Source organism: Falco biarmicus, chromosome 1 (assembly GCF_023638135.1).
Source record: "Falco biarmicus isolate bFalBia1 chromosome 1, bFalBia1.pri, whole genome shotgun sequence".
Lineage (NCBI taxonomy): Eukaryota > Metazoa > Chordata > Aves > Falconiformes > Falconidae > Falco > Falco biarmicus.
In genome coordinates, this window is record NC_079288.1 from 45,867,987 (window position 1) to 45,893,250 (window position 25,264).

The following is a 25,264-nucleotide window of genomic DNA, read 5'->3' on the forward strand; positions in this document are numbered from 1 at the left end:
TTTTATTAATAGAGTGATCACTGTACCAGTACAAGCCTTCATCCCTCTAACTCCAGTGGGTAGCTGGCTCTGCAGCTGCCACTTCCTGGTTGTATTTAGCAGATGCTATCAAAACAAAACTCCTACCTTCCCATTAACTTAGATTTTTAGTTACGGAAGGAATTGACCCATAGTAGTATAGCTGGCCTATGGACTTGATTAAATGTGCTATTTGAAAATCCATTTTAACGTGCTTTGTTTTCTAGGGAGTGTACCTATCTGTACCTGTATGTACGCCTGTATACTTATGGGAGTGATAAAATGCCATTGGATCCTGTAGTGAGGGACATCTTCCCAAGACACGTTGACATACATGACGGAGACAGCATCACACTGCTAGTTGCTGCTGTGCATGAAGCCCGTAGGAGCATCTGCTGCAGCTCAAACTAGATGAGTCCTACTCAAGAAGCATAGGGTGGAGGGATCCTTGTGTTCAGAATTTATTCTGTTTTTCCTAATGTTCCAGACTGGGAGAACATTGAATGGATGGTCCAGTTCTTTCCTCTCCCACTCACAGAAGTTACTTTTTCTGGAATTGCCTTCTGCCTGATTTCACTTGCTGCTGCTGCTGCTGTCTGCTGCTTCTGTATTCCTTGCTTATACTGGGACAAGTTACACTGGCTGTTGAAAGAAGGTGGCAGGCGGAAAGGTTATTCAACATTTCAGAGGAAAGGCAGAGACATTTTGGAGAAGTCAAAATATAATTCTGATTATTGCTTTATAAATAAAAAGAAAATATACATTCTCCCATCACTGTCCTAAAAAAGATAAGATGGCAGATTTAGATGGCACAGGACTAAAGACGTTCAGTAGCTGTTTTGATTTAATTCTCTATTGCCAAATTACCGTTTGTTGTGCTTTAATCAGTGTAAAAAGTAAGGAGCACAGTTACTGACTTCATCCAGGGAAACTGATTTAAATATAAAATCACCAGTGTACAGACTAATCTTTGTGTGCCTCAGAAACTAAAGGAAGGTCTTATTCGCATCCTAGCATGATTCCGTGTGTCATATACAGTAAAAGTGAGTAGAATTCGATCTGAAAAGAGTCATTACTGAATAAACAGTAATTTCATATTTAAATAATGTTCCTAAGTGTAGGTGCTAAAAATCATTGACATTCTGAAAACATACAAAGAAAGGAAGGAATAGAAAATATATAGCAAGTAGGAAAGAAGAGAACAATAAATTCAGAAGAAAAAAAAAGCTGGAAATAATATTTCAAGCTGAAACAACGTGACTGCTTTCTTATCCTCTTATACTACGTGGTTACATCACATGGTATAAATAAGGTTAGATGATATATTACAATGACATGAAAATGTGTAGACATGAATCAAACATAAACTGATATAACTTCTGTAGAACTACAGCATTGTGTTCTAACTGTGGATTTAGTTAATTTTTCCCTAAGTTTATCTACCAAGACTAGCCATAAATATTTTTAAATTCAACTACTTAAAACTTTTAAACAGCTATTTTAAAATCTATTGTTCCAATATTCTGTATTCTGCACCATTTGTACTCTATAAAATGACATACTGTAGGTTTTTAGGAGATAATATCTGCAAAATGCAATACTCAGTGTCCAGGAAGAAACTACTAAAGTATGTCACTAGCGAAAACAAAGAACAATGGGTTACTGGGAACTAGGCTTCAGGGAAATATCTTAATGACAGAAGCAGAGATATTACCCACTGGTATTATGTAATAAACTGCTTAGCAGATGATGGCTTGGGGAGAAAAGGTCTCAGAATTGTAACACTGTGATAAAAATAATTTGATGAATCCTCAAAATAAAAGAACTGCTTTCACTTCTAAAGACTAACTAGAAGGGAAGTATCTTGAAGCAAGGAATACACAATAAGACTTCCTCCACACCCATTTATAAAAATAATAACTTTATTTCTCACCCTGGAGGCTATGAAAAAAGCCTACTGGATTAGAAATCTTAGTGGAGAAAAGGAAATAATCACTAGCTAGACCTGGGGAGAGCATTTACAGCTTAAAACTCAGGGCAGAGGTTTTGTACATTTACTGCACCCTGAGGGCGAAGGTGAGTTATTAAGTTAGAGTAATCCACGCGGGGAAAAAAAAGTATGGGCGAATATATATATATATACACACACACACACTCTTTGCATTTGTGCTGCGAAATGTAATATGCATGTGATTTCAATTTGGAAGAAAAAGTACTGGTCAGGCTAGAAAGGAAGGAGAAAAGGAGAGAGGGAAGGGAGATGGAGAAAAGGAGAGAAGGAAGGGAGATACAGAAAGTGTGTGTCTGTGTGTCTGTCTGTGTGTGCCCGCGCGCATATGTGCATATTTATTTGAAAGCTGTTCCAGCTCTCCAAAGCAAGTGGGTCAGCTGTAATGCAGTGCAGTAAGCTTTTGCTTTTTGGAAAAGGAAAAGGGGCGCTGCCTTTCCATTATCTTTATCTTTCCACTATCACTTACTTATGTAATGGAGGCTTACTCTGATCAGAAGCATGTTGTATGGTTCAGGGGAGTCATCACTGCAAGAACAAAGGCATAGATAAGTTCAGGCCTGGCTGAAAATTACATAAAATGACAAGCCAGAGTAAAAACTGGCTAAGGAAATCAGAGATAGGCTGTACTGGGTAAACACAGTGAGAAGGAAACAATCTAGACAAGAACAACTACCCACAAACCCGTTCCAGGGAATAAGGCAATCGGGGAACCAGCAGCAAAGCATCTTGCAAAGATATTGCAAAGTATAAGTCAAAAAGCTAAGGAAAAATATTTTTCTAATCACACCCAGAAAACAGAAAAAATGTTTAATTATCTTAGAAAAGAGTCAAAGTTGGCACTGAAATAGTCTCAACAGTTAGTTATTTAGTAAACTGTATGTATTTTATTATAGGTTAATGACAGTTAATAGTGATATGTCTAAGTAGTTTGTCTTACATTTATTGCTCATTATGTATTCTGTATAATTCCAAAGCACAGATTGCCAATATTTCAGGTAATGAAAATGGTATTCTGGTTTTGTTCACTGGCCATGATTTCCTATGTGTAACAGATGTAAGAATATTATAATATATCTATACATTTCTGCCCAGTGCAAGAAATACATGCAGCCATAGAACTATCCGTTTACACAAAACACTACTAATCACAGCCAAGTCAGACTAACTAAACTAAACTAATTTAGCTTTTACAGCTATACACGTCAGCAGGCTTGAAAGCCAAACTTGTTTGTTTTATTTTATCTTGGGGCACATAAAATCATTATATTTGGCAGCATGGAATAAGGGACATTAAATCAGCTTTTATGCTGTTGTTAAGAAACCCGTAGAGGATGGGATTCAAGCAGCAGGACATCATACCCAGTAAATGGCATATGCAATATACTAATTTAAAATGTCTATTAGAAATAAGAGTGGCATTAAAATCTGTCACAATGTGGAAAAGGTGAAGAGGCATCCAACTGAAACCAAAAACTAGGATTAGCACTGTCAGTCTGCAAAAAACTCTCCTAGATCTCATCTTAATTCTGACAATGGATCGGGATACTGTAATCGCATCCTGGATCTTTGTATTTTCTTCTGGTTTCATCTCAAAACAGATAGGTATCCCAGGGATGAATTTACTAGAGGAAGAGAGCTGGCTTTTTTCTGTGCCAGATATTTCTGGGAAGTCTCTGGAATGAGTATCCTGATGATGCCTTGAAATAGTGGGCATCACACTTGAAGTCTTTTTACTGTATCTTCTGTGGTGCTTTCTGCCAAAGGCGCAGCTCCATCTGGGATGTCTGGAGGGCTGCACCTGTGTGCCGGTACTCCTGGTGGGCTGAAGAGTTAGGTTTATCATCTCCTTTTCTTCAAACTTGTTTTCCTTGTTTGACAGTCTGGAACCTATGGTCCTGCAGACGCTGGTGTGACTAGCGGTTAAACACACCAGTGGCAATATATACTGCATGAACAGTAAGGCTATCGTAAAGGCGATTCTGTAGGAATCAGAAGGCCAGGACTCAATGCACAAGAGCCTGTTCTCCAGTGCCTCTACATTCAAAGTTTTGCTGAGGTCTACAATTTTGTGGAAAACTGGCAAAGGGGAGCAAATTGCAAAGCCAAAGGTCCAAATGGTCACTACTAAGAAATAGCCTTGTTTTGCTGTTAGATTGCTAGAAAGGGGATATTTTATCATACGGTACCTGACTGCAGCAATAGATATTAACATCAAAGTTGAAACTAGAACTGATGTGCACTGGAGGAAGGGCATTACATGACACAGGATAGTGCCAAACATCCACTGGTCAAGCAGGATGGATGTCAGTGTGAAAGGTGAACAAAACAGCACCACCAAGATGTCAGAAAAGGCCAAGTTACCAATGAGAATGTTTATTATTGTCTTCTGCTTGCGCTTTAGTAGAGCTGTTAGTATAAGCAGATTTCCCATAAAGCCAGCCAGACTTATAAGTGTGTACAGCCCAATAAGAAAATACTGTATGTCGTCAACACTACTCTTATAGTCTTCCCAGGCAGAAAAATTCTTTGTAGCAGCAGAGGTATTCTTGGTAAGTGTCCTGTTGTTACGGTCTTTGAATCCTAAATCCATTTTACAGTCCTGCTTAGAATGAGAAAGGCATTAATTAGAATCTGAAGGAAGGATGATACTGCTGTTGATCAGAATGTAAAGGAACATAGTTTACTTTGTATCACCTTAATGCAAATAAATTAATAATGACGTTATTCTACAGTAAGGCAGATCCTGCACAACTTCAGGTCAACATGAATTATTTTCCTAGGTTTTATCATGTGGTGTTCAGCACACCTAGGCCTCCTACCCGGCTGCTCACAGGGGACAACGGCAATTTAAGGTTCTGCATTATGACGCTGGCTTTTAACTACGCTTTGCTATAAAACATATTGTCAGCATCTCCGTGAGGGAGCAGTTAGCTACAAAAGCAATCCATTTAGAGTCAGTGAGATTACTCATGTGAATAACAGCTCATTGATATGAGTAAGGAAATTACAGTCACCATCTGGGCATGTGCCTAATCATTACATGACAGCAAATTATAATGAGAGCACCTGAAAATATATGATGTTTTGACATATGCTAACAACTGCAGTAGTATTTCTTACCTTGCTAGTAGAAAACTAACACAAAATAGATGAGAGCTTTCAAAAAGGATCAGTTTATAAGGAGAACCACTGTCAGTTATCCAAGATGGAATTCCTAATGTGGTGCATATACAAACCATCTTCTATAAAGTGTTGAATATCATATATTAACTGTTGCTCAAGCAGAAGGGAAAACTGCCTAAAAAACATCCGGAGTCACTGGATGTAATACAGAGAGGACAGTGTTAACTGGAAGCAAACCCCACACAGCCATTTGAAAATTTGGGGAACAGCTAATTATTCAGCACAGAAACATCTAACATTAAAACTTACTCAGCATAAAGTTATTCTGTCTACAGAATCTTCATGTACTAGTCTTCATCATAGAAGAAACAGAAGGACAAGGGAATTCAGTTTAAAGCCCGCTTTACCTTAAACACCTGCATGTACTAAATTTTCAAAGTCATAATTCCCCACAGTGTCAATCTCCTGTACAAAACTGCTTAATGTTTAGAAATCTTAGGCGAGAGAAAACAAAAAGATCTAAACAAATCCAAAACATACATAAACTGAGCAGAAGGGTAAACCTGTCAACTGAAAAAGGCAGGGCTCTTCAATACCGATCCACAGCGAGCTGCGTTGTGCTGGCTTCTTCGAAGTGCAGTAATATTATTTGGTTTCCTGAACACGTGTAAATGTGCTCCTTCCTTCACATCACGTGTGTGTTCCTACTGTTGGATGCCAAAGGGAAACCCAAACCATAAAACACCCTCAGAAGATTCACTGACTGTGTTTTGATGGGAAGGTCCCTCATGTATGATTAGAAGTACTTATTTTTACAAAATGTGAAGATATTGCAAGTTTTTATGTCTTACAAATAATGTGCTGGGGAGAGGTGAAAAGAACTAAGTCTTGACGACTTCTCACAATGTTAAGTTAGAGTGTTTTTTAATAGATAAAATAGAAGTAAGAAAAAAATATGTGAATTTAGATAATCTAAATATTATAATTGTGTGTGCACAAGCAGGATAGCATTAATGCAAATTACTTCTGTTTAATTTTTCCCAGTCTCTAGCGTAATGGTGGAAAACCGTGTAACAGACAACAACATTACCTGAGACTACCCTTGCCTCTAGACCAGCTCGAAAGAGGCGGACTAGAGATTCCAATCTCTCTATTTCTATATTGATATTATCAGAGGGGTTTTATTTTGGTGGGCTTCTTTTTATACAACATTTAGCTAAAGAAGTAAATAATTTTTTAACTTAATTTTTCTGAGTTAATTTCTCTGAGTTACTAGTAATCATCTGAAAATTGTATGATCTGCAGACCACGGTGACTTCCAAATCAGCTGAAATTTCTTTCTGTTCTCTAAATGTGACTGAACATAACTTCTGTCTGAGAAAACTACAGCAGGGCTCTGCCCTGGATAAAATACATTCCCCTACCTTGGGATTATGGAATTATGTCCCCGTGATGTCAGACCTGTATAATTTTTTTCCATTCCCCTATCTCAGGATTATGGAATTATGTCATACCTGTATCATTTTCCCCCTTTGTTCAATATGGAAGAACGATGAGTTTTGCTACAACTGATGCTTTTGCAGATTTCAGTGTGCACGCATCTGTGATCTGCAGACTCTCTTTTGATTCATGAAAGCCGTTTCAACTGTACATTGCATTTCAATATGAAATATTATCTGCCTAATATTCTCAGGGTGAACATTCTGTTACCTTTGCAGTACTACATTTATCCTAGCTGAGTAGTACGTAGGAAAAACCTTTGTATGTAACTGAGGAGATAATAATGAAAAAGCCATTAGTGTAATTCTGGACAATTTCCTTTTTGTTTGGACAACTTCTTTTTCCTGTTTATATCTTGCAGAGATTAAGAGACCATTACTAGCTGAGCATTGCATTGCCTGATAGCAGGTTTGATACCAATCAGGAGTTATTTGAGAAAGGGAAGTGAAACTTTACTCAAGAGCTAAATCTGTACAGATCTTGCTTACTTACCAACCAGTCATTGACTGAGAAGAGGAAGACTAATAAGAGAGAAGGAAATCCAGTGCCATCCTGAGATTCAAAAAAACCTCAAAGCCTCTTACAATGCTCTCAAAGCAGCGATGACTCCGAAGGAATGAGCTTTTCATTATGTGTGCCTACATAAGTAAACCTGTGCTAAGAGGGATCGTTCTGTGTGGTCTCTTGTTTTACCTGATACTAGATTGAAGGCCTGACCTGTAAAAGGAGACAAACTGCAGATGTTGTTTCTCTCTCAGATACCCGGAGATTAGGATTGCTCTTAGTGCATCTGTTTTCAGTAACAGTTATATCCGCACACATGGTGATATCCGTCATAATGAGTAGTAACAATGCACACCAATGCTTAAGTTATATTAGCAGCTACGTAAGTGTGAAAGTTGTGTCGATCCATGTACCAAAACTGCAGTTTCCTCCCCAGACTTTTTGATGGCATTTGCTGTCGTTGAAAAGGCTGATCTTAGGCCACAGGTTCATCAGTGCATGGGAAAAAGCAGGCACCTCTACTGGTAGAAAGGACTCTCTGTCAAGTTAGTCCACTCCATTTCAATTACGTGCTATGGTCTGAAGAGAAATCTGTACATTTTCATTTAATTTTGCTGAGTTTTAGTCAATGGATTCTATGAAGAGAATTGAAAAGAATCTGACAGTGTCGCTGTCATTTTCTACTACCACTTTCAGTTTCCGGTGACTAAAAGTGAAAAGGAAGAGACTTTTACATCAGATGACCTACAATCATTTTTTCTTCTAGAAATTTATATTCCACACAGGTAATGCTAAGATTAGGGCCAAGGAACTAAGTTTTATGTGTTGTTATACTGGAGCATGTTTATTAAATTAATGTTTACCGAGTTCTTCTTAGAAGTTTAGTTGAAATGTTGTTGCAAGGTTCTGTGGATTTCTACACCTCCGTGTAAAGCTCTTGCAGTATGACTTTAGCAGAGTTGTTTATTGTGTTTTTAATAGAATGCTTCAAAACCAAAAAAAGTGAATATGCTGGTTTTGCTGAAGTAGACTTATTTTGTTGAGACACGTCATTATTGAAGGAGCCTAGCAGAAGCACCTCTGAAATCCAGCACGGGCTGCCCAGCCCCATCCCCCCTGTGCTATGGCTGCCTTCTGCCTTGGGTGAGAGCTGAGAAGGTGCCATCTCCTCTGCCACATGTCCTGATTTCCATGAGGAAGGAGCAATGGAAGAAGGCGCAACAGGCTCTGGTCAGGCCCAGGCTGGACCCTCAGACTTTTCAGTGCACTGCAGCTACTTCTGCACCATCTCCCTGTAGTCACAGTTTCAGTGACAGACAGAGAGGGAGGGAGACAGACTATAATCTGCTGCTTTCAACAGGTGAACTTCTGTCATCACAGCACTTCCTCTGCAAAATGCCCAAAGAAAATTTTATTTTCATTTTGGATGTGTGAAATGAAAGGAGACTTTTCCTGCAAAATTTAAAAGAATTGCCAAGTGGATCTCTTGCTCTCAGAGCTTCCTCTCCTGCTCAAAAGGATCCAGTTGCCCTCTTAGCTTGAGGGCCACTGGCAGTAAAGATGCAAAGAAAAGCGTTCCTCCCAGATCACCGATCTTCAGTCCCCAAGCTCCTATTAGCATACCACTGATCTCACAGGGCTGTGTGCACTTACTGGCATTTATCTTCCTGCTTTAACAGCTGCTTCTGTTTTTGAAGATTCTCTCTCCCTTTTGTCAGTTGGTGAATCCCAGCATGGCATGCGGCTGTAGCTTTCAGGAAAATGCAGATTCCTAAAAAGCCCATTGTCAGAAATAAAATTAAACAATATATCCTCTTTAGAGAACATTCTCCTCATATTTGAGGTATATTTCTAAACTGAATGCACCACAGTGCCAGGGTGCCCTTGCGCCTGCTTTCAAGATCAACTGTAATCAATTTGAAGGTACCTGATGGCGATTTTCTAGCTGTCAGCTCCACAAGTTGGATCCCTTTCATCTCCTGTATCAATCAGCCAAGCACATGATGTGCCCTTTCTGTATGCCTGGTCTGCGTACGCTCCCCGAGACTGTGCTCAGCTACAGCCCTGGGAGCTCACACCCCACGAGCTTTAAGAGGGTTTGTTTAGGTCTCCTGTAGTTTCAGTGGGATGCTCGAGGCGGGGCCTAGGTGGCATGGGGCTGGGGGGACTGCTGTTTCAGGGCAGCACCCAAGGTGGGTCTGAATATTTACTGTAAGAATCAAATGAATGCAGTTAACATTAAATACAAAGAGTATTTGTGGTTACCTTTCACAGCAAAATGTATTTTATGACAGCTGATGTACATGATCTTGATTTCAAGTAACACTTCTTTAAGTCACACTCATTTATGTTATACCTCGGCGTGACTCTGATTACTGTGATTCTTATTTTCACCAAAATCATGCTTCAGAGCTTTCAGTTGCCATTGATCTAAGGCCTGAGCATGTCAGGGAGAACTTAAACCATTATTCAGGTTTAGCTGAGTTAAAGTTACCACATAACCTAGAATATGCTAGTTTAGTATGTTTAAAATCTTATAGTTAATCTCATAATTTCACTTAAAGCTATCACTTAAAACTCATAAACCGTAATTTAGGAGAGCAAATAGGCTAGATAGTTCTCTTTCTCTGTAGATTTAAAGTGAAATTTTCAAGAACACAAGAGTTAGACAGGCAATCATCATCCTCTGAAGGCAATTGTTCTTTCAGAAAATGTTCCTTCTGTTAGATGTGATACTTACATTAAGGTTTATTCATGGATAAGAGCTTATGTTCTGCAATATTAATACCTATTAAGTTAACGCTGGCTGGTCCCTGAATAGTCTAGCCAGTTCAATCTGTGTAAAAGGACAATAAATCTTTACAGCTGTGAATGATTTACGGTCTTAGGAGACATTTTTCTACCTTAAAAAGAAATAAAGACAAACACATACAGGGAGAAAGCAAAATATTAAAATTTCCTAAAAAATACTGCCTTTCTGCCTCCATAATACCAGAGTGGTATCAGGATGGTACAGAAAAAGTCAGAGGAAGTCTTTAAACTTCTACACTGTTATAATGAGTTAACATGGTGGGCTGTAACTGCCTGACCCCCTAAGCACAAGGAAAGCACTGAGCAACATTGCTACTACCCGCGTGAGGATGCCCTCATATCATCAACGGCTGAGATAACGTTGAGCCAAAACCTGAAAGCCCTGAAGGGTCGCACATTCACAGCGTGAGCTGCAGATGCAGTGCTGCCGCTGCTGCTGCAGGTGTTCTGGCTTGCTGTTGTGAGGGCAAAAACTCCTCTGAGAACCTGAGAGCATTCCAAAGGTTGAGGTTACTTCAGGAGTCCAAAAAAAGGGATTTTTGTGCACGTTAACGGTATGCCTCCCTACGTGCTTAACTACAAGAGGAATTGCAACATTATACTGCAAAAGCAAGAGCCAAGTATTTCTCCAGCTCCAAGGAAATGCGGTCCGATGCAATGAGGCAGAACAGACAACTTGAGGTGCACGGCTGCCTGCTGTGCCAAGGGAGCGCAGCTGCGGTGCCTCGCGACGGCAAAAACCCAGCCCAGCTCAACTCAACCCAACCAGGCGTGATCGGTGTTTTCGCCCCCCCGGCACCTCGCCCGGGAGCCGCTCTGGGCTGCGCGCCCCGCACCACCCCGCACCGCGCCGCCGGGAGCCCCGCTGCTGGGCCCAGGGGCAGCGGGGCCGGGCCCGCGGGACCCAAACCCCCCGGGCTGAAGCGAAACGCCGCCACCTCCGCGCCCGCACTGGCGGGGCGCTGCCCCGCGCAAACTTGCGCGTCCGCCCCGCGGGGAGCGGCGTGGAGCCCGTCCGGCCGAGGGGCTGCCTGCGCGGCGGCTGCGCGCCCCGCGGAGCGTTACCTGCGCGCATCTCCCGGCGGCGGCGCCTCGGTCTTCCGCGGCAGCGGCGGCGGGCGGAGAGGGCCGCGGTGCGCAGCGGGTGCGCAGTGCCAGGCGGGGCGGGCAGCCCCGGGCGCGCTCATGGCTCCGGGCCGGGCCGCGCTGCGGGGGGCGCGGCGGCTGCCCGGGAGCGGGGCGGGGCGCGCATCGCCGCGGCCTGGCGGCGCACCTTGCGCGGTCGCGGTGGGGTGGCCACTATCGATGCGGGTCTGGGGCTGGCGGAGCCGTGCTCCAGGAGGCTGCGTCGGGCGGTACCTGGCGCCCCTATTTCAGCGCTGCACCGGGCGGCAATTAGAGTTTCCATGGAAATAACGAGTCCGTACACAGCCCCCGCGCCCGCGGTATTTAAGGGACGCTCCCAGCTTCCCACTGGGAATCCGGGAGCAGCGTTTTGCGGCGGCAGCGCTCTACGTGCCCCGGGCCCTGCGCGCACAGTCAGGCAGGCGCGGAGCCCTGAGCCCGGCGCTGGCCAGCGGGGCAGGGTTGGGGGGCGCCTGGCCACGCTGCCCAAACACCCTTGAATCTCTGCCATGGTTTCAGAACAGGTGGGAGGTGGTGGATTTCCCCCAGCAGTTTCCTTTTCTGAGTTGAGTAACCCAGTAACCAGGGCAAATATCGAAAGGGTGGTTTTAATTTCATCTGGGCCATCAGTGGGAAGGCAGGGTGGTTTTTTAAGTGAGCAATACTTCAATGCGTAAAAATTGTTGGGTAAGTCATAGCACAAAGCGTGGAAAGACAAATTCTGCTGTTCTTGCCAGCTGCTGTCTTGTAGCACAAGAAGAGTCATTGATCATAGTCCAATTACAGGGCTGCTGGAGAATGGAGTGACATAGAGGTCTCAGGGAGCACAAGTGACAGAATCTGACACAAAAACATAATGATTTTACCATTTGCAGAGGCACTCCTTCGACAGTTGATATTACTAGCCCTGCAGAAAAGCTGTCAGTGTAATTAGGCCGTGAAAGACACTTCCACACAAAGACAAAAGAGCTGGATCAATCATATCGTAAAATAACTTTTTAAAAGTCCAGTTAGGTTCCTTATTTAGCTTAGGTTAAAACCCACTCATTTTAGGGTAAATGATCGAGGAACAATTAGCCTTAATCCTCAGCGTTTGAGGCCAGGATGGTGAGGAAGATCACATCCCATCTTCTTTCGCCAGCTCCTGCATTATTCACCACCCACTGCTGGTGAATCATGGCGTGTGCAAGCGGAGCACTGGGAGCTGCCAGGTGGAAGTGACGTGCCAATCCATCTCGTTGTTTTAAGACAGCTTTCCCGTTAGTCACAGCAGAGAACAGAATTCATCCTTTTCAGGCCTGAGCAACTGTTCTTAGCATTTTTGGCCATCTTCCCACCTAACATTGATGGCTTTGAAACTTTTCACGCAAATATTTGACCTGAAGATAGAAACCCACTTTGGTTCTAACCTGCCATGGGGGTGATTTAAGATCATCTCCCAGGGCACCAGTTTACCTGGAATGCCCCTTGTTCCAGGAGAGCTTCCAACATTGCTGGCCCCACTGGGTGAAGTGGAAGCTCACTCCTGGGAAGAGCAAAGTTTTAGAGACACTGTATCTTTCTGTGAAAACTTCTGGCTACAGCAGACTGACTTGTCTTTAAAAAAATATCTAAATTTGCTGGCAGAGCCCACAGACGGGAAATTACGGTTTTTTGCATTGCACAGCTATGTTTTATGTGGGATGCCATTATACCTTCTTAAAGGTACGAACAGCCTACCTCCATGTTGACTTTGTTTCTAAGGCAGGCAAGCACATTCTAGATTCCCAAACAGCCTCCAGAAATTACATGCTGCTTAGCACCAGCAGTCAGTAAGACAGGTGTTCCTTCCTCAAAGTAATTTTCTCTAAGAATAAAATAGCATACTTGTTTTGTTTGTCGTCTTATTCCAGGAGGGCTCATCAACCAGTAATGTACTTGCAGGTGTGGGTTTGTTTGTTTGTTTGTTTGTTTGTTTGTTTTCCCCCTGGACCTGTAAATAACATCAGATTTTTCTCAGCTGTATTTGGACAATTCACCGCTGACACTAGGGCTCATCAGAGGCGATTACTATTCAGACCATTATCATATTTTCCTTCTCACTGTGTGTGTACCTCTGTCTTGCCAGTAATACTACTGAATAATAGAATAGATGATCTAGAGATAGGAAAGGTACTGACATTAGAGCTATTGAATGTCAGGACTGACAACAGATAATAGTACAAGTTCGCTAGAAACCAGCCTCCATAGGGTTGTTGAAGCCATAAGAGGAGTCCTCGAGGAATTAAGAGATAGTAATGATGGAAGATACCTGTTCTGGAGGAGCTGGGGAAGAAAAATGGGGCATCAGAGAGAGAAGACTGGGATTCCTGAGTCAGAAAGGCACAACAGAAAATACAGGAGAAAACTCTGTGCTTATATGAATACAAATTAATTTTGGCATGTTTCTTACCACATTCTGGAAAGTATAGTTTTTGGGAGTATCATCCCAATATCTTGGAAGATTTAGCCTCTAAAGGCTAACTGTGAAAGACCCACGAAGACTCAAAGCTCCAATGGAAGTCAGTAAGAACTGACGAATGCCACAAAAAATAAAGGTCTAAGCCACCTAATGTACAAATTCCACAGAATGCAGTCAATCATCTTGAGTCAAAATGTGCCATGAGTCAAAGTCTAATGTTGTGGTAAAGTCTGCTACAGAGGGAGCACCTATCCATGGACACGACAGTTTAAAAAGGTAGGACATAGCTACTACAGAGTTTGAGGCATTTTGTGATATAGACATAAAGCATTTCTGTTGGTCAAAATTTTTCACACCCATCAACGAAACTGTTCATCCTCCACAAAAATTTTATTAAAATACTATTACAAAGTACTATTAAAAATGCCAGTAACATCTGGTTTCTGTGTGGCCCATCCCTTCCACAGATTCTTACCTCACATAAAGCAGCCGGACATGGAGGCAGCAAGCCTTGGACTGCTAAAAAGGTTGCAATGGTTGAGGATGCCTTTGCAATGAAAGACAGGACTTCAGACAGTTAGCTAATAAAATACTTCCAAGGGTGAGCATATAATTGATCCCTTTTGCTGCCCAACATGTGTCATCATATTTGTTGGCCGGTGCTACACACATTGACTATTAGTGTCCCTTCTGGATGATGATGCCAAAGCACAGGGCCTATTTCTGCTTCATCTGAAGCCGGATGAGGGCTTGTATATGAGCATATGGGTTTGAACCCCAAATGGAAAGAGTGGGGTGGCTGTAGAAGAAAACATGACTTAGTATTTTGGCCAGGTGGACATCATTTAGGCAATCTTTAAGTAACATTGCATATGATCAGGACAGCTTTACACTAGTCAGCTTGGCTCTGTTGTTGAAACTGGAACTGCAGCAGCAAGGCTCTGAGCAGAAATCATCCACAGCATTCACTCCACTTCTTTGGGTTTGTGGCATTAGCAGTCAGATGCAGGGTTGTTATGTTTAGTGTCACTTGCAGTCCTTGCAGAATAAACACGCTGTTAGCCAGAGATTTTTCTGCTGTTCTCATTGTACTCAACAGCAAAATGCCCATTCAGTCTACTGATGACAGACTTTTGCCCCAAGGGGCACGAGTTCCCTTATCTGAGTAATGTGAAATGCAGGTATTTCAATAGTACTGATGTTCATTACTAGAAAATGAGAACAATAAAAAGTAAAGTTAAAAAAACCTTCAGAGAGTCTTTCTATTCATTTCCATAGTGGTGACTTCAGTTTGTTTTACATACAGTAGAAACCACAAACAACTCTCATGATATTCCTTCACTTGGTGGATTTTAAGTTTTACAGAGGCGTTGCATTGCCTGAACACATGACAATATATTGTAATGGAAGTGAGCGCCCCATTTTGATATCTTTTCCATTTTTGAGAGTTACAGTGAGAGAGAATTTTGATGGGTTGATCTCTTGGCATATTTTTTTCCATGTGTTTCTTAAAAATATCTTGTTCCCTTCTCAGTGCTTTTCCTTCAAAGGAATTCTGTATTCTTTTACTCAGTGTTCTATTTCTTTAGTTGAGATACTTGTGCTCTGTTTATTGTAATTATTCTCTTTTTGCAATGTCATGCCTTCACACAAATAAACATACACACACAAGCAAACAGTCTTCCAGTCCCGGGTGCCTTTGATGCACTGAAAATATTTATTCCATGCAAGAGGATAATCTTTAACACAGTAGCTATGTTGCTGCTCCAGTGTTCTCATGTCCTAACAGTGGTCATCAACAGAATAAGAGTTACCGAGGAATTATTTGACATCTCTGTAAGCTTTGTGCTCCAGCTGGAGACGCTCGACTTAGTGTTGAGACTGGAGATGCGCAGAACAGCTAGGAACTGCTGACGCCCGAGTTTCCTACAGAACATACCTGATGCTATGTGGCATTACTGCACATGTGTTTCATGTAGTTATAATAGAAAGAGTTTAAAAAGAGCCTGTCTCTGTACATTAGAGTGATTATTTATTAGTGTGTTTTAGTGCTCACATGTATGTGAAGTGCTTCAGAGAAGACTGATACAGCTCCAACAGATTCAGTCATCTTAGGCAGGCACACACACAACAGTGTAGCAGAGCAGGAAGCTTGCAGTAAGACTTGGGTTATAGCACGTGTGTATATATGCACGTATGTATAGCATACATGTTTGAAAGACTCAGTGACTGAGGCGGCCCTTTCCATTGCTGCACCGCACTGCTCAAAGCCTGACCTTGCATCCAGCTGCAGTGTGGATAACTCCCTATCTGCTGCCATCACTTTGAGTTCAGGTCACTGAGAGACACATAGTTCTATGTTTGATCTCTTGTAGGTAATTACTATATTTACATAGTATAAAAGAGGTATTGTGAGGCTTGTTTCACCCGCGTTTATATGACATTTGAAGTTCTTGTATATACTAACAATTGAAACCTGAAGTATTATGAATCACTTCATTTACTGCTGAAATGAAGATCCTCATGAAAAAATGGAGGAGAAAAAGATCATACCTATCTGAAACTTTGGAAGTTTCTGTGGCAGAAACAATGGCATTTCTGTGTTTGAATTTTGCTGGGTTAGCAGATGAATGCCTCTGTCATAGGTCAATCTATTAAAAATGGAGTAGGATGGTGAGAAACAAAGTTAAACGAACACACACCCCTTCTTCCCAGGCTCAGCCTCACTCCTTCCTCCTGACTTGTCTGCACTCCCATGCTGCTGGGCAGCACAGGAGGACAGGAGTGGGAGTTGCAGTCAGTTCATCACATGTTGTCTCTGCTGCTCCTTCCTCCTCGTGCTGCTCCCCTGCTCCAGCGCGGGGTCCCTCTCACGGGATACAGTCCTTCATGAACTGTTCCAATGTGAGTCCTTCCCACAGGCTGCAGTTCTCCAAGAGCTGCTCCAGCATGGGTCCCTTCCGTGGGCTGCAGCCCTTCAGGCACAGCCAGCTCCAGCGTGGTCCCCTACAGGGTCATAAGTCCTGCCAGCAACCCTGCCCCAGTGAGGGCTCCTTTCTCCACAGACCACAGCAAGGGTATCTGCCCCACCATGGTCCTCCATGGGCCGCAGGGGCACAACTTGTGTCACCATGGTTCCCACCACAGGCTGCAGGGGAATCTGCTCTGGCAGCTGGAGCACCTCCTCCCCCTCCTTCTTCACTGACCTTGGTGTCTGAAGAGCTGGCTCTCTCACATTTTCCTCACTCTTCTCTCTCACAACTGGTACGCGACATTTTTTACCCTTTCTTAAATATGTTATCACAGAGGCACCACCAGCATTACTGATAGGTTCTGCTTTGGCCAGTGGTGGGTCCATTTTGGACTCAGATGAAAATGACTCTGTCCCACATGGGGGCAGCTCCTGGTGTCCTCTCACAGAAGCCACGCCTGCAGCCCACATGCTACCAACACCTTGTCATGTAAACTTAAACCTCGTATTCTGAACTGGTCCAAAAAATGCATCTCTGCTCTGGATACCTGTTGGCAGACTACTACAATTCTGTGTCACAGAATTCTTATTTTAATTTTTAACATAGACATCTTGCCCATATGGGTAGGAGTGTTACAGGTGGGATCATCCTGGCATAAAAAAAAAGACTTTTTCCTTGCCTAGCAATACATCTATTGCCCTTAAAAATCTCTGTATCAGACGATAATTCTCTTATTTTGTAATGTGGATGGATCCTTCCATGTTCATAGCAATAAGAGGCCTCAGTTGTACGTGGCCTGGAGTGTCACTGCTTCAGAGAGAAATATGCTTTTTATGTGACCTTCAGCATAACCCCACCTTTGAGTATACCCACCTTTGCTCTGCTCAGAGACTGGTGCATGTTAAAGACCCGTGTATGACTGAAGTTCTCAAGAGGCATTACATACGGCCTGCGCTTACCGTCTGGCTGCTGCCGCAAAATGTCAACGGTGCCTCAGCTGCTGGTTTATAGCAGCCTTCAGGTACGCCTGCACCTCCCTTTCTCATGCCAGGGACTGAAGTTACAATGCAGTTGAGCCTTGTTCCTGGAAACACAGCGTAAATATCAACCTCAGCGCTGGGTTCTGGAACCTTCCCATGAGGCTCATTTTGCAAAAAACATTACAATCATTTATTGTGTGCAACTAATTTTTTAGCTGTAATTAACAGGGTTGACTCACCTGAGTGTTATTCATGATGTAACAGTGTTGCCATATACAAGGAGTATGCCTGAAGGTAAGGATGTAAGAGCATGTAACTCCTTACATTTGAAAAATTCATCTGGAGCCTTGGAAGAGTTGCAGTACTTCTGTTTCCCAAGAAATCCAAACTCCTAATACAGTCTGCAGGGTTTTTTCAGGGCATTTTCAAGGTGCTGCTTAAGTTTATCTGGGTAGCTTCTCTTGGACTTCCAAATGCACTGTTTTTTAAATAAAATTTTCCATTTTCTTTTTCATGAATTTGTTCAGTAAACAGTAAACTCCTCCTATAGCTGGTAACATTTTGCAGAACTACTCATGCTACCTGCATTTAAAAAAAAAAAAAAAGTCATGTTGCTGGAAACTTGAGTTTTCAAAAGAAGTAGAAGAGCTGGCCAAGACAACAGCCACCACCTGTCCAGTTCTGCACTTCACTGAGATTCATGCTTTATTTTCAGGGGTCTGTTTTCCTTCCAGCTCCCTGTAAATCTCCCACTGCTCTGTATGAACCTGCAGCAATGCCTTCCATTTTCCATAGTTCATACAGGATGGTGAACCACTTGGCTGGGAAGAAACAGAAAAATACCCACAAGGGCCACAGTGACAGCTGTATTTTTTTGAGGTTTGATTCTTCATTGACTTCATTTATTTTTAAAATAGTTTATTACTTCCAGCTGAACAAAAAAATAGCAAGAACAGCAACCTGAGAATTGTTGTTAATCCAGTCACTCTTCATGATAAACACAGAGCAGAAGCTAGTTGTACTGCTTTAAAAAGCCAAATTCGAACTTTGTAACTTGCTCCTTAAACTTAAAACCGCCTCCTCGCCCCCTTTCCAGCAAAGCCATTCCATCTTTACTGTGGCCACAAGATGGCAATAAGTTGCAGACAAAATGCTGAAACGGCCAGGCAGCGGTGTGAAACTCCTTCCCGAGCTCTTCCCTTCGCTCTCCCCCTCCCTTTTTGTTTCAATATTTAATTGCACTTATTTCGGAATTACTAGGCAACTCACCCCCAGATGTGTAATTTAAAGGTGATGTGCTTGCAGTGAGATTTTCAGGCTCTGCTCAGCAGAGCACCATCATGTGACGCCGGGTGAGGTGGAGTTGGGCTTTAAGGGGGAGTCTCCAGCCCTCCTCAGCAATCTCCAGGCTCCCAGCCGCAGGAATACCGGAGGATCCTTCCCCTTTCCCAGCCTCCAGAGCCACCCCGAGCAGCTCACAGCCGGGCAGCGCAGCTGCAAGGTGAGTTCCCCTGCGGTGGCTTTGCTGGGGCTGTGGGGGGCTGTGTGCCTGTTGGGCTGGTGGCTGCTCCCCCGGGTGCCGGTGGCAGAGCCCCGGGCAGGGCAGGCTCCGCGTGGACTCGCCAGTGGTGGCGGCCCATCTGCTTGGGCTGGCAGTGTTTGGTGCTGCCTTTTGACAGCTCCGGTAGCTTTACGGTGCATTGCGAGCCACCCGCGGCACCTTCTGCCACTCTCTCTGGCTGTTGCTGCGAAACTTTTGACCAAGATCATCCTGGAGAGTCGGAAGGGAATGTGGGGTGGGGGAGACCGTGCGAACACCCAGAGGGGTCTGCAGAGCTGAGGGCTCCCCCCACCCCACGCCAGCACCCAGGATGGGAAGCTGGTGGGGTAGGGCACAGGGAACAGTGCAGCTGTCCATGAGATACGACTTCATCCCCCCCAATGTCTGGTCCATCCTGGGGAGGTGGGCAGGGAGGAAGGACTGCTTGTCGCTTGCCAGCAGCGCTGTTCCTCAGCTCGTTCCCGGCTGTGCTCTTAGATTGCATCTCTGGTATGGGGGGAGGCGAGGGAAGAAGGAGCAGTGACATTTTCTGGTTTTGAGTGTGCTGTTTAATAAATAAGCAGGAGGAGAGCTTGGCTAAGGGAAAAGGAAACCCAAGAAACCGGAACCTTGGCCACCTTGTTGCTGGATGCAGTTTGGTCCCAGATGGTGAAAAACCTGCCCCGTTCTCTCCTCGCAGGACATGGCCTCTGCCCCCTTTGCTCCTGCCATCACCCTCTCAAGTCCCAGGGCTGGACTGCCCACCTCATGCTGAATGAGTGCCCGTGGTGATTGTTATTAAATCCACATGGTGATTTTTGGGCTGGGGTAAAGTCAATCTGTTGGAATTGAGGAGTCCTGGCTCTCCACGTCACCCCACACACTGGCCCTTTGGGTAAAGCACCTACTTCTGGCTCTGGCTGAAGCAATGCTTCAAGAGGCCCTGGGGGTGAGAAGTTCTGTATAGGACCCTAAAACAGACTTTGTGGACTAGGGAGACCTGATAAAATTAGTTAGCAGAGGCAGCAGGTCTGAGAGCTAACGCACACATACATGCCTAGCTAGCTTGAAAATTAGAGTAGCCAAACCTCAGACAGAGATGCCTTTTGTCCAAACGCAGTGATGTTAATTTGCCAGTAAGATGTCACTCAGAGGCAAGCTACATCACTTGTCGTGGTTTTATGTAGCCGTGGGGTGATTATAAAGAGCAGCAGAGCCAGCTGAGGTGAGCTCACGATGGCAGTGAGAAGGCATGGCATGGGCATGGGCATCCTTTGGCTGACCCTCAGGAGGAGCTGGAGCTGCAAGCCCAGCCCTCACACGCTGCCTGGTGAGGAGGCAGCCCCAGTGCTGGTCCCCAGCGTGTGGCTGGTTAAAGGGGTGTCTGCCACCAGTAACAGACAGAGGTGATTCTGCTGCGAAGACTGAGGTGGCACTGAGATTTATATCAACCATCACTGAAGACCAAATGCTTACCCATTTGGGGTTACTGTTAATGAAGTATGTTTTAGTGGGCAATGTTTTTACAGCTTTTCTGATAAGTGCCATATGGAGCTGGGTTTGAAACCCACTTGTGTGAATTAGACGTGGCATTACTTTCATTACCATAACCTAGGGTTAAGTGAGGAATAAATTTAGCTCATGGGAGAGTGGGAAAAGGGAAAGTTCCAGATTGAGTGCAGCTGCCGCTAATGGTGAGTTGGAATAAAGGTGTGTCAGGTTATTTGATTTTTCTTTCTTTTTTTCTTCTTTCTCCTGAACACATATGCCTGAGTTTCTCCGATTTTAAAATCCAAGGCCCCTTGCAAAGGGGTCGGTTATTTAGGCATGCCTATTTGTGCTGCATGGCTAAAGAAATTTTCTGCAATGTTTAAATTTTGCTAATTTTTGTCTTCTTTTTTGTTCTTATTTTCTTTTTTCTTTTTTCTTCCCGCCCCCCCCCCCCCCCCCCCCCCGTACAACACTGCTAGCTGAGATTAAGGTGTTCAGAGTTTCTGACTTGCCTTTGACTCAGTGCCAGAGCTGCTGCGGGCACTCGGCCGCTCGAACATAAGGTGTGTGTACTGGGGAAAAAAGCACGCAGCGGTTTTGGGAGTTATTTTTCCTCCTCTCACGTTATTCAGAGGTGGTTCCCTCCCGCCGCCCCCCTCGGTGTGACGGTGTGACGGCTGGATGTAACTCCCCTCAAAGCAGCTAGCGACCTTTACAGGTTAAACTTGTAAAAAAAGGTGGAAACCGCCAGGGCTGCACGGACGGCAGGCGGAAAGTGCTTCTCGGCTCGTTACTGCGTGTAACCTGGGAGGGCAGGGCCGCGTGCCCCCCAGACCCCAGGTCTGACCCCGTTTTACGCCGCTGCCCCCGCTGGCTGCAGCCGCTCCCGCCCCGGGCCGTGCCCCCGCGGGCTGCCCCGGCCGCCGGGCCGGCAATGCGCACCCGCGAAGCGGGGCGAAGCGGGGGGCGCGGAGCGGAGCGGGGGGGGCGCGGAGCGGGGCGAGCGGCGGAACGGGGGACGCGGAGCGGGGCGAGCGGAGCTGAGCGGGGCGGGCGGTCCCGGGGCGCCATGCGGAGTGGTGGGCGCGGGGCGGGCGGGCGGTCCCGGGGCGCGGAGCGGAGCGGGGGGTGCGGAGCGGAGCGGGCCGGGCGGGCCCGGGGCGCTCGCTGCCCCGCGGGAGGCGGTGGCGCCGCGGCTGTGCGGCCGGGGCTGGCGGGGGGCAGCGGCGGGGCGCGGTGCGGGGCGGCGCCGTGCCCGGGTGACGCCGCGCTCCTCTCCCTCTCCGCAGGCGGCGGGGCCATGCGGCGGCGGGCGGCGGGCCGGGCCGCGGGGCTGGCGGGCTGACGGGCCGGCCGGGCGCTCCGGAGCGGCGGCGGCGGCGGGCGCCCTGCGCCGGTGGGAAACGCCATGGACGCCTCGGGCCTCGCCCCCCTGGGCAACGTCTCCGGCCTCCTGAACTATTCGGGGAAGAATTCGCAGGTCTTGCAGTTTGAGGATGAGGACTGCCACGTGCCTTTGGCCATGGTCTTCACTTTGGCCTTGGCTTATGGGACCGTGATAATTCTGGGCGTCTCTGGGAATCTGGCCTTGATTGTCATCATTTTAAAACAAAAGGAGATGCGCAATGTTACCAACATCCTCATTGTCAACCTGTCCTTTTCTGATCTCCTGGTGACCATCATGTGTCTTCCCTTTACCTTCGTGTACACGCTAATGGACCACTGGATATTTGGGGAGGCCATGTGCAAACTGAACCCTTTCGTGCAATGTGCCTCGATCACCGTCTCGGTCTTTTCCTTAGTCCTCATCGCTATTGAACGCCATCAGCTGATCATCAATCCCCGTGGCTGGAGGCCAAACAACAGGCATGCCTACATGGGGATTGCTGCCATATGGATTTTAGCCACAGCTTCCTCTCTGCCTTTCCTGATCTACCACGTGTTAACAGATGAACCCTTCAGAAACATAACATTTGATGAGTATAAGGACAAATACGTGTGTCTGGACCTGTTCCCCTTGGACACTGCCAGGCTTTCTTATACCACAACACTTTTGGTGATTCAGTATGTTGGACCGCTTTGTTTTATATTTATTTGCTACTTCAAGGTAAGAGAGAATCCTCTTGCGATACATAGTTCTTTCTGTCTGATGTTTGTTTGCCCTTGCAAAGATGATGGTTGTCGGTTAAATTACCCCACATGTTTCTCTTTGTTGAATTTCCTGCAGATATACATACGATTAAAAAAAAGGAACAACATGATGGACAAGATGAGGGACAATAAATACAGATCCTCTGAAACCAAAAGGATCAACATCATGCTGATCTCAATAGTGGTCGCATTTGCAGTTTGCTGGCTGCCTCTCACCATCTTCAACATCGTGTTTGATTGGAATCATGAAATCCTGCCTGTCACTACCTGCAGCCACAACCTGTTGTTCCTGATTTGCCACCTCACTGCCATGATCTCTACCTGTGTGAACCCCATCTTCTATGGGTTTCTCAATAAGAACTTCCAAAGGGACCTGCAGTTTTTATTTCATTTTTGTAATTTCCGCACCCGTGAGGAGGATTATGAGACTATAGCCATGTCCACCATGCACACAGATGTTTCAAAAACCTCTTTAAAGCAGGCAAGCCCAGTTGCATTTACAAAAATAAATAGTGATGATGATGATAAAATATAAAGAAGTAATAAAAATTCTACACCAAACTGCTGCAAGCGTGATTGCAGGTGCAACATGTCTAGGGACAAGCACAATTACATAACAAGTCAAAATGGGTAATGTTTTTCTTCTTTTTCCAAGGAACTTTTATTGTTGTCACCTTGAAATTGTTTGCTGTGCAGCTTTGCCCCTTTTACTGCTTTAATGTTCGCAGCAGTTATATCTGAATCTTATTATGAGACATACTTGGACCTGCTACTACCTATGGTTTTCATCAGCTGTCTTTTGTTCTGTTTTCTTTGTATAGTTATACGCTTTAGCACAAAAATATATTTATTGATCTTTTTCAAAGAAGTAGTTTTTAAGAGCATCTATCTAAGACCATTAGAAACAATATGAGCCACAGGAAGGCTGTCGCTACAGAGGACACCCATTCCAGCATACAATTAGGACATTCTGATTGGAACACTTCTTCTTACTCTTCTTTTTTTTTAATCTGGCCTTTCATCAATGTTAAAACCCTGTAAAATCAGTGTAGGCATGCAGAAAATGGTTCTGTGAAACCTGTAGAATATGTTAAACAGGGACATGCAGTTGTCTCATTCATAGAGGCAATTCAGGCTGTAATCACTTAGGTTCAAAGACAGGATTAAGAGAGAAATTCTGTTTGCATTTACGAGAATAAAAGCCTACAGTAATTCCACAGAGCACAATAGGATAACTCTGATGTTTCACCACAGCGAATGAAAGCACAAATAGTCCTTCAGCCCCAGCTGATTATAGCTGATTTTAATAATACAGGCTTTATAATTTAAAAAACCCAAACCCCATTTTCAGCTGCCATCACTGACATCACAGAGTTAGTGTTGCTGGGATGAAATGTACTGTCTATCTCAAGCCTATGAACCATGTAAATTATCCTTGAGACCTACGTCCAGAGTCTAAAGGGGGATGTGACTGTTCACTGTCTGGAAAAGATGTAATTCCATCCTTGCAGGTGACAGTGAAAATCAAGTCTGGTATTAAATAAGCGTTACCTACCTAAGTCTTTTAATTCTTTTCATAATAATGCTGATCTATATAAATTATGTATAGCCTCATAATATTCTGTGTTCAGATGCAACGGTATAAATCTGGATTATCTCCAAGACAGTGGATGGTTTAATCAAGATTTGCAAAATTTAGAAGTAGGATATGGATATAGTTTGGGTGTAATTGGTATGTTTAGCTTCCAAACGCAGTTTCCACAGTTGGTTGAAGTGCAGAAATATTTGCCAAATATACACAATAGAGGTCTGTGTGTTATTGCTTAAAATATATATCCTCTAATTACACAAAACATACATGACTAGATCCCCAGCTGAGGGGAATCTGCTGTAAATGAAACAACAATATTAGCCAGCTGAGGTTCTGTGTCATATAGTGTACTTTGATGTATAATCAATGTCTTTTTGAATAATAAGCTTTTTAAAAGCCAATATAGACCCAATATTTTTTTCAGCAAGGTCACTTTAAACCGTTCTGGCAGAGAAACAAGTCTTGAAAATGGATATAAATGTAAATGTAGCATAAATGTAAATTTGACCTGATACCTTCCTGACTAAAAAGATCTCAGGATGTGATAGTAAAATTAATATGTTCTAAACTGACATGGATAAATGCCTAAGAAATGAAAGTTATTTGGTTTGCCAGTATTTAGAAGTCAAAAAATGTGCCTTGTGCTATCTTATAAATAGTGTAGAATATTAAAACAGCAATGTGTTCTTGTGCATTATAATTCAATGTATTTCTCTACTGGCAGATAATCTAATTAAAAAGGAGGTTTCTGTGGTTGAGAACAGAGAAAGTTGGATCCTATAATTCATTTTCTACATTCCCCCTTTCAGAGCTTTGCCCTTTTGTATTTTATGAGATTTCCCTTTTCTTTATGGTTCTCTATGGAAGTGTTACTAATAATTTAAGAAGAGTGTCCTGAAATTATTCCCCTGTCACTTTAGAGTAATTTTCATATGCTAAGGGGTGTGCATTTTCACAAAGAGATACAATGTAGAAAACTGGCCATGGGTTTCTATTAAGAATGTTAC

The 25,264-nt window shown here is 44.1% G+C and overlaps 2 protein-coding genes across 3 annotated transcripts; one reads left to right on the plus strand and one right to left on the minus strand.

Moving 5' to 3' along the window:
* Positions 1-2,874: 2,874 nt before the first annotated feature.
* On the minus strand, positions 2,875-11,381 carry NPY5R (neuropeptide Y receptor Y5). Of its 2 annotated transcripts, none has more exons than XM_056346673.1 (3): positions 11,033-11,381; positions 8,810-8,927; positions 2,875-4,628 (listed from the first exon to the last, which is right to left on the minus strand). In XM_056346673.1, the coding sequence occupies exons 2-3, from the start codon at positions 8,813-8,815 to the stop codon at positions 3,291-3,293; spliced, it is 1,344 nt and encodes a 447-aa protein (XP_056202648.1). In that variant the 5' UTR covers positions 8,816-8,927; positions 11,033-11,381; the 3' UTR covers positions 2,875-3,290. The 2 variants fall into 2 exon arrangements, with proteins under 2 accessions (XP_056202648.1, XP_056202640.1); XM_056346665.1 differs by having other exon boundaries at positions 2,875-4,631.
* Positions 11,382-21,690: 10,309 nt separating this feature from the next.
* NPY1R (neuropeptide Y receptor Y1) lies at positions 21,691-25,004 on the plus strand. Its single transcript, XM_056349654.1, has 2 exons — positions 21,691-22,622; positions 22,743-25,004. The coding sequence occupies exons 1-2, from the start codon at positions 21,924-21,926 to the stop codon at positions 23,199-23,201; spliced, it is 1,158 nt and encodes a 385-aa protein (XP_056205629.1). The 5' UTR covers positions 21,691-21,923; the 3' UTR covers positions 23,202-25,004.
* Positions 25,005-25,264: the final 260 nt, after the last annotated feature.

What these genes read in the sequence shown, in the direction of transcription:
- NPY1R (XM_056349654.1), top strand. Translation starts at nt 21,924, where the DNA reads ATGGACGCCTCGGGCCTCGCCCCCCTGGGCAACGTCTCCGGCCTCCTG. An exon ending in TATTTATTTGCTACTTCAAG is followed by an intron (nt 22,623 to 22,742) that starts GTAAGAGAGAAT and finishes AATTTCCTGCAG; the next exon opens with ATATACATACGATTAAAAAA.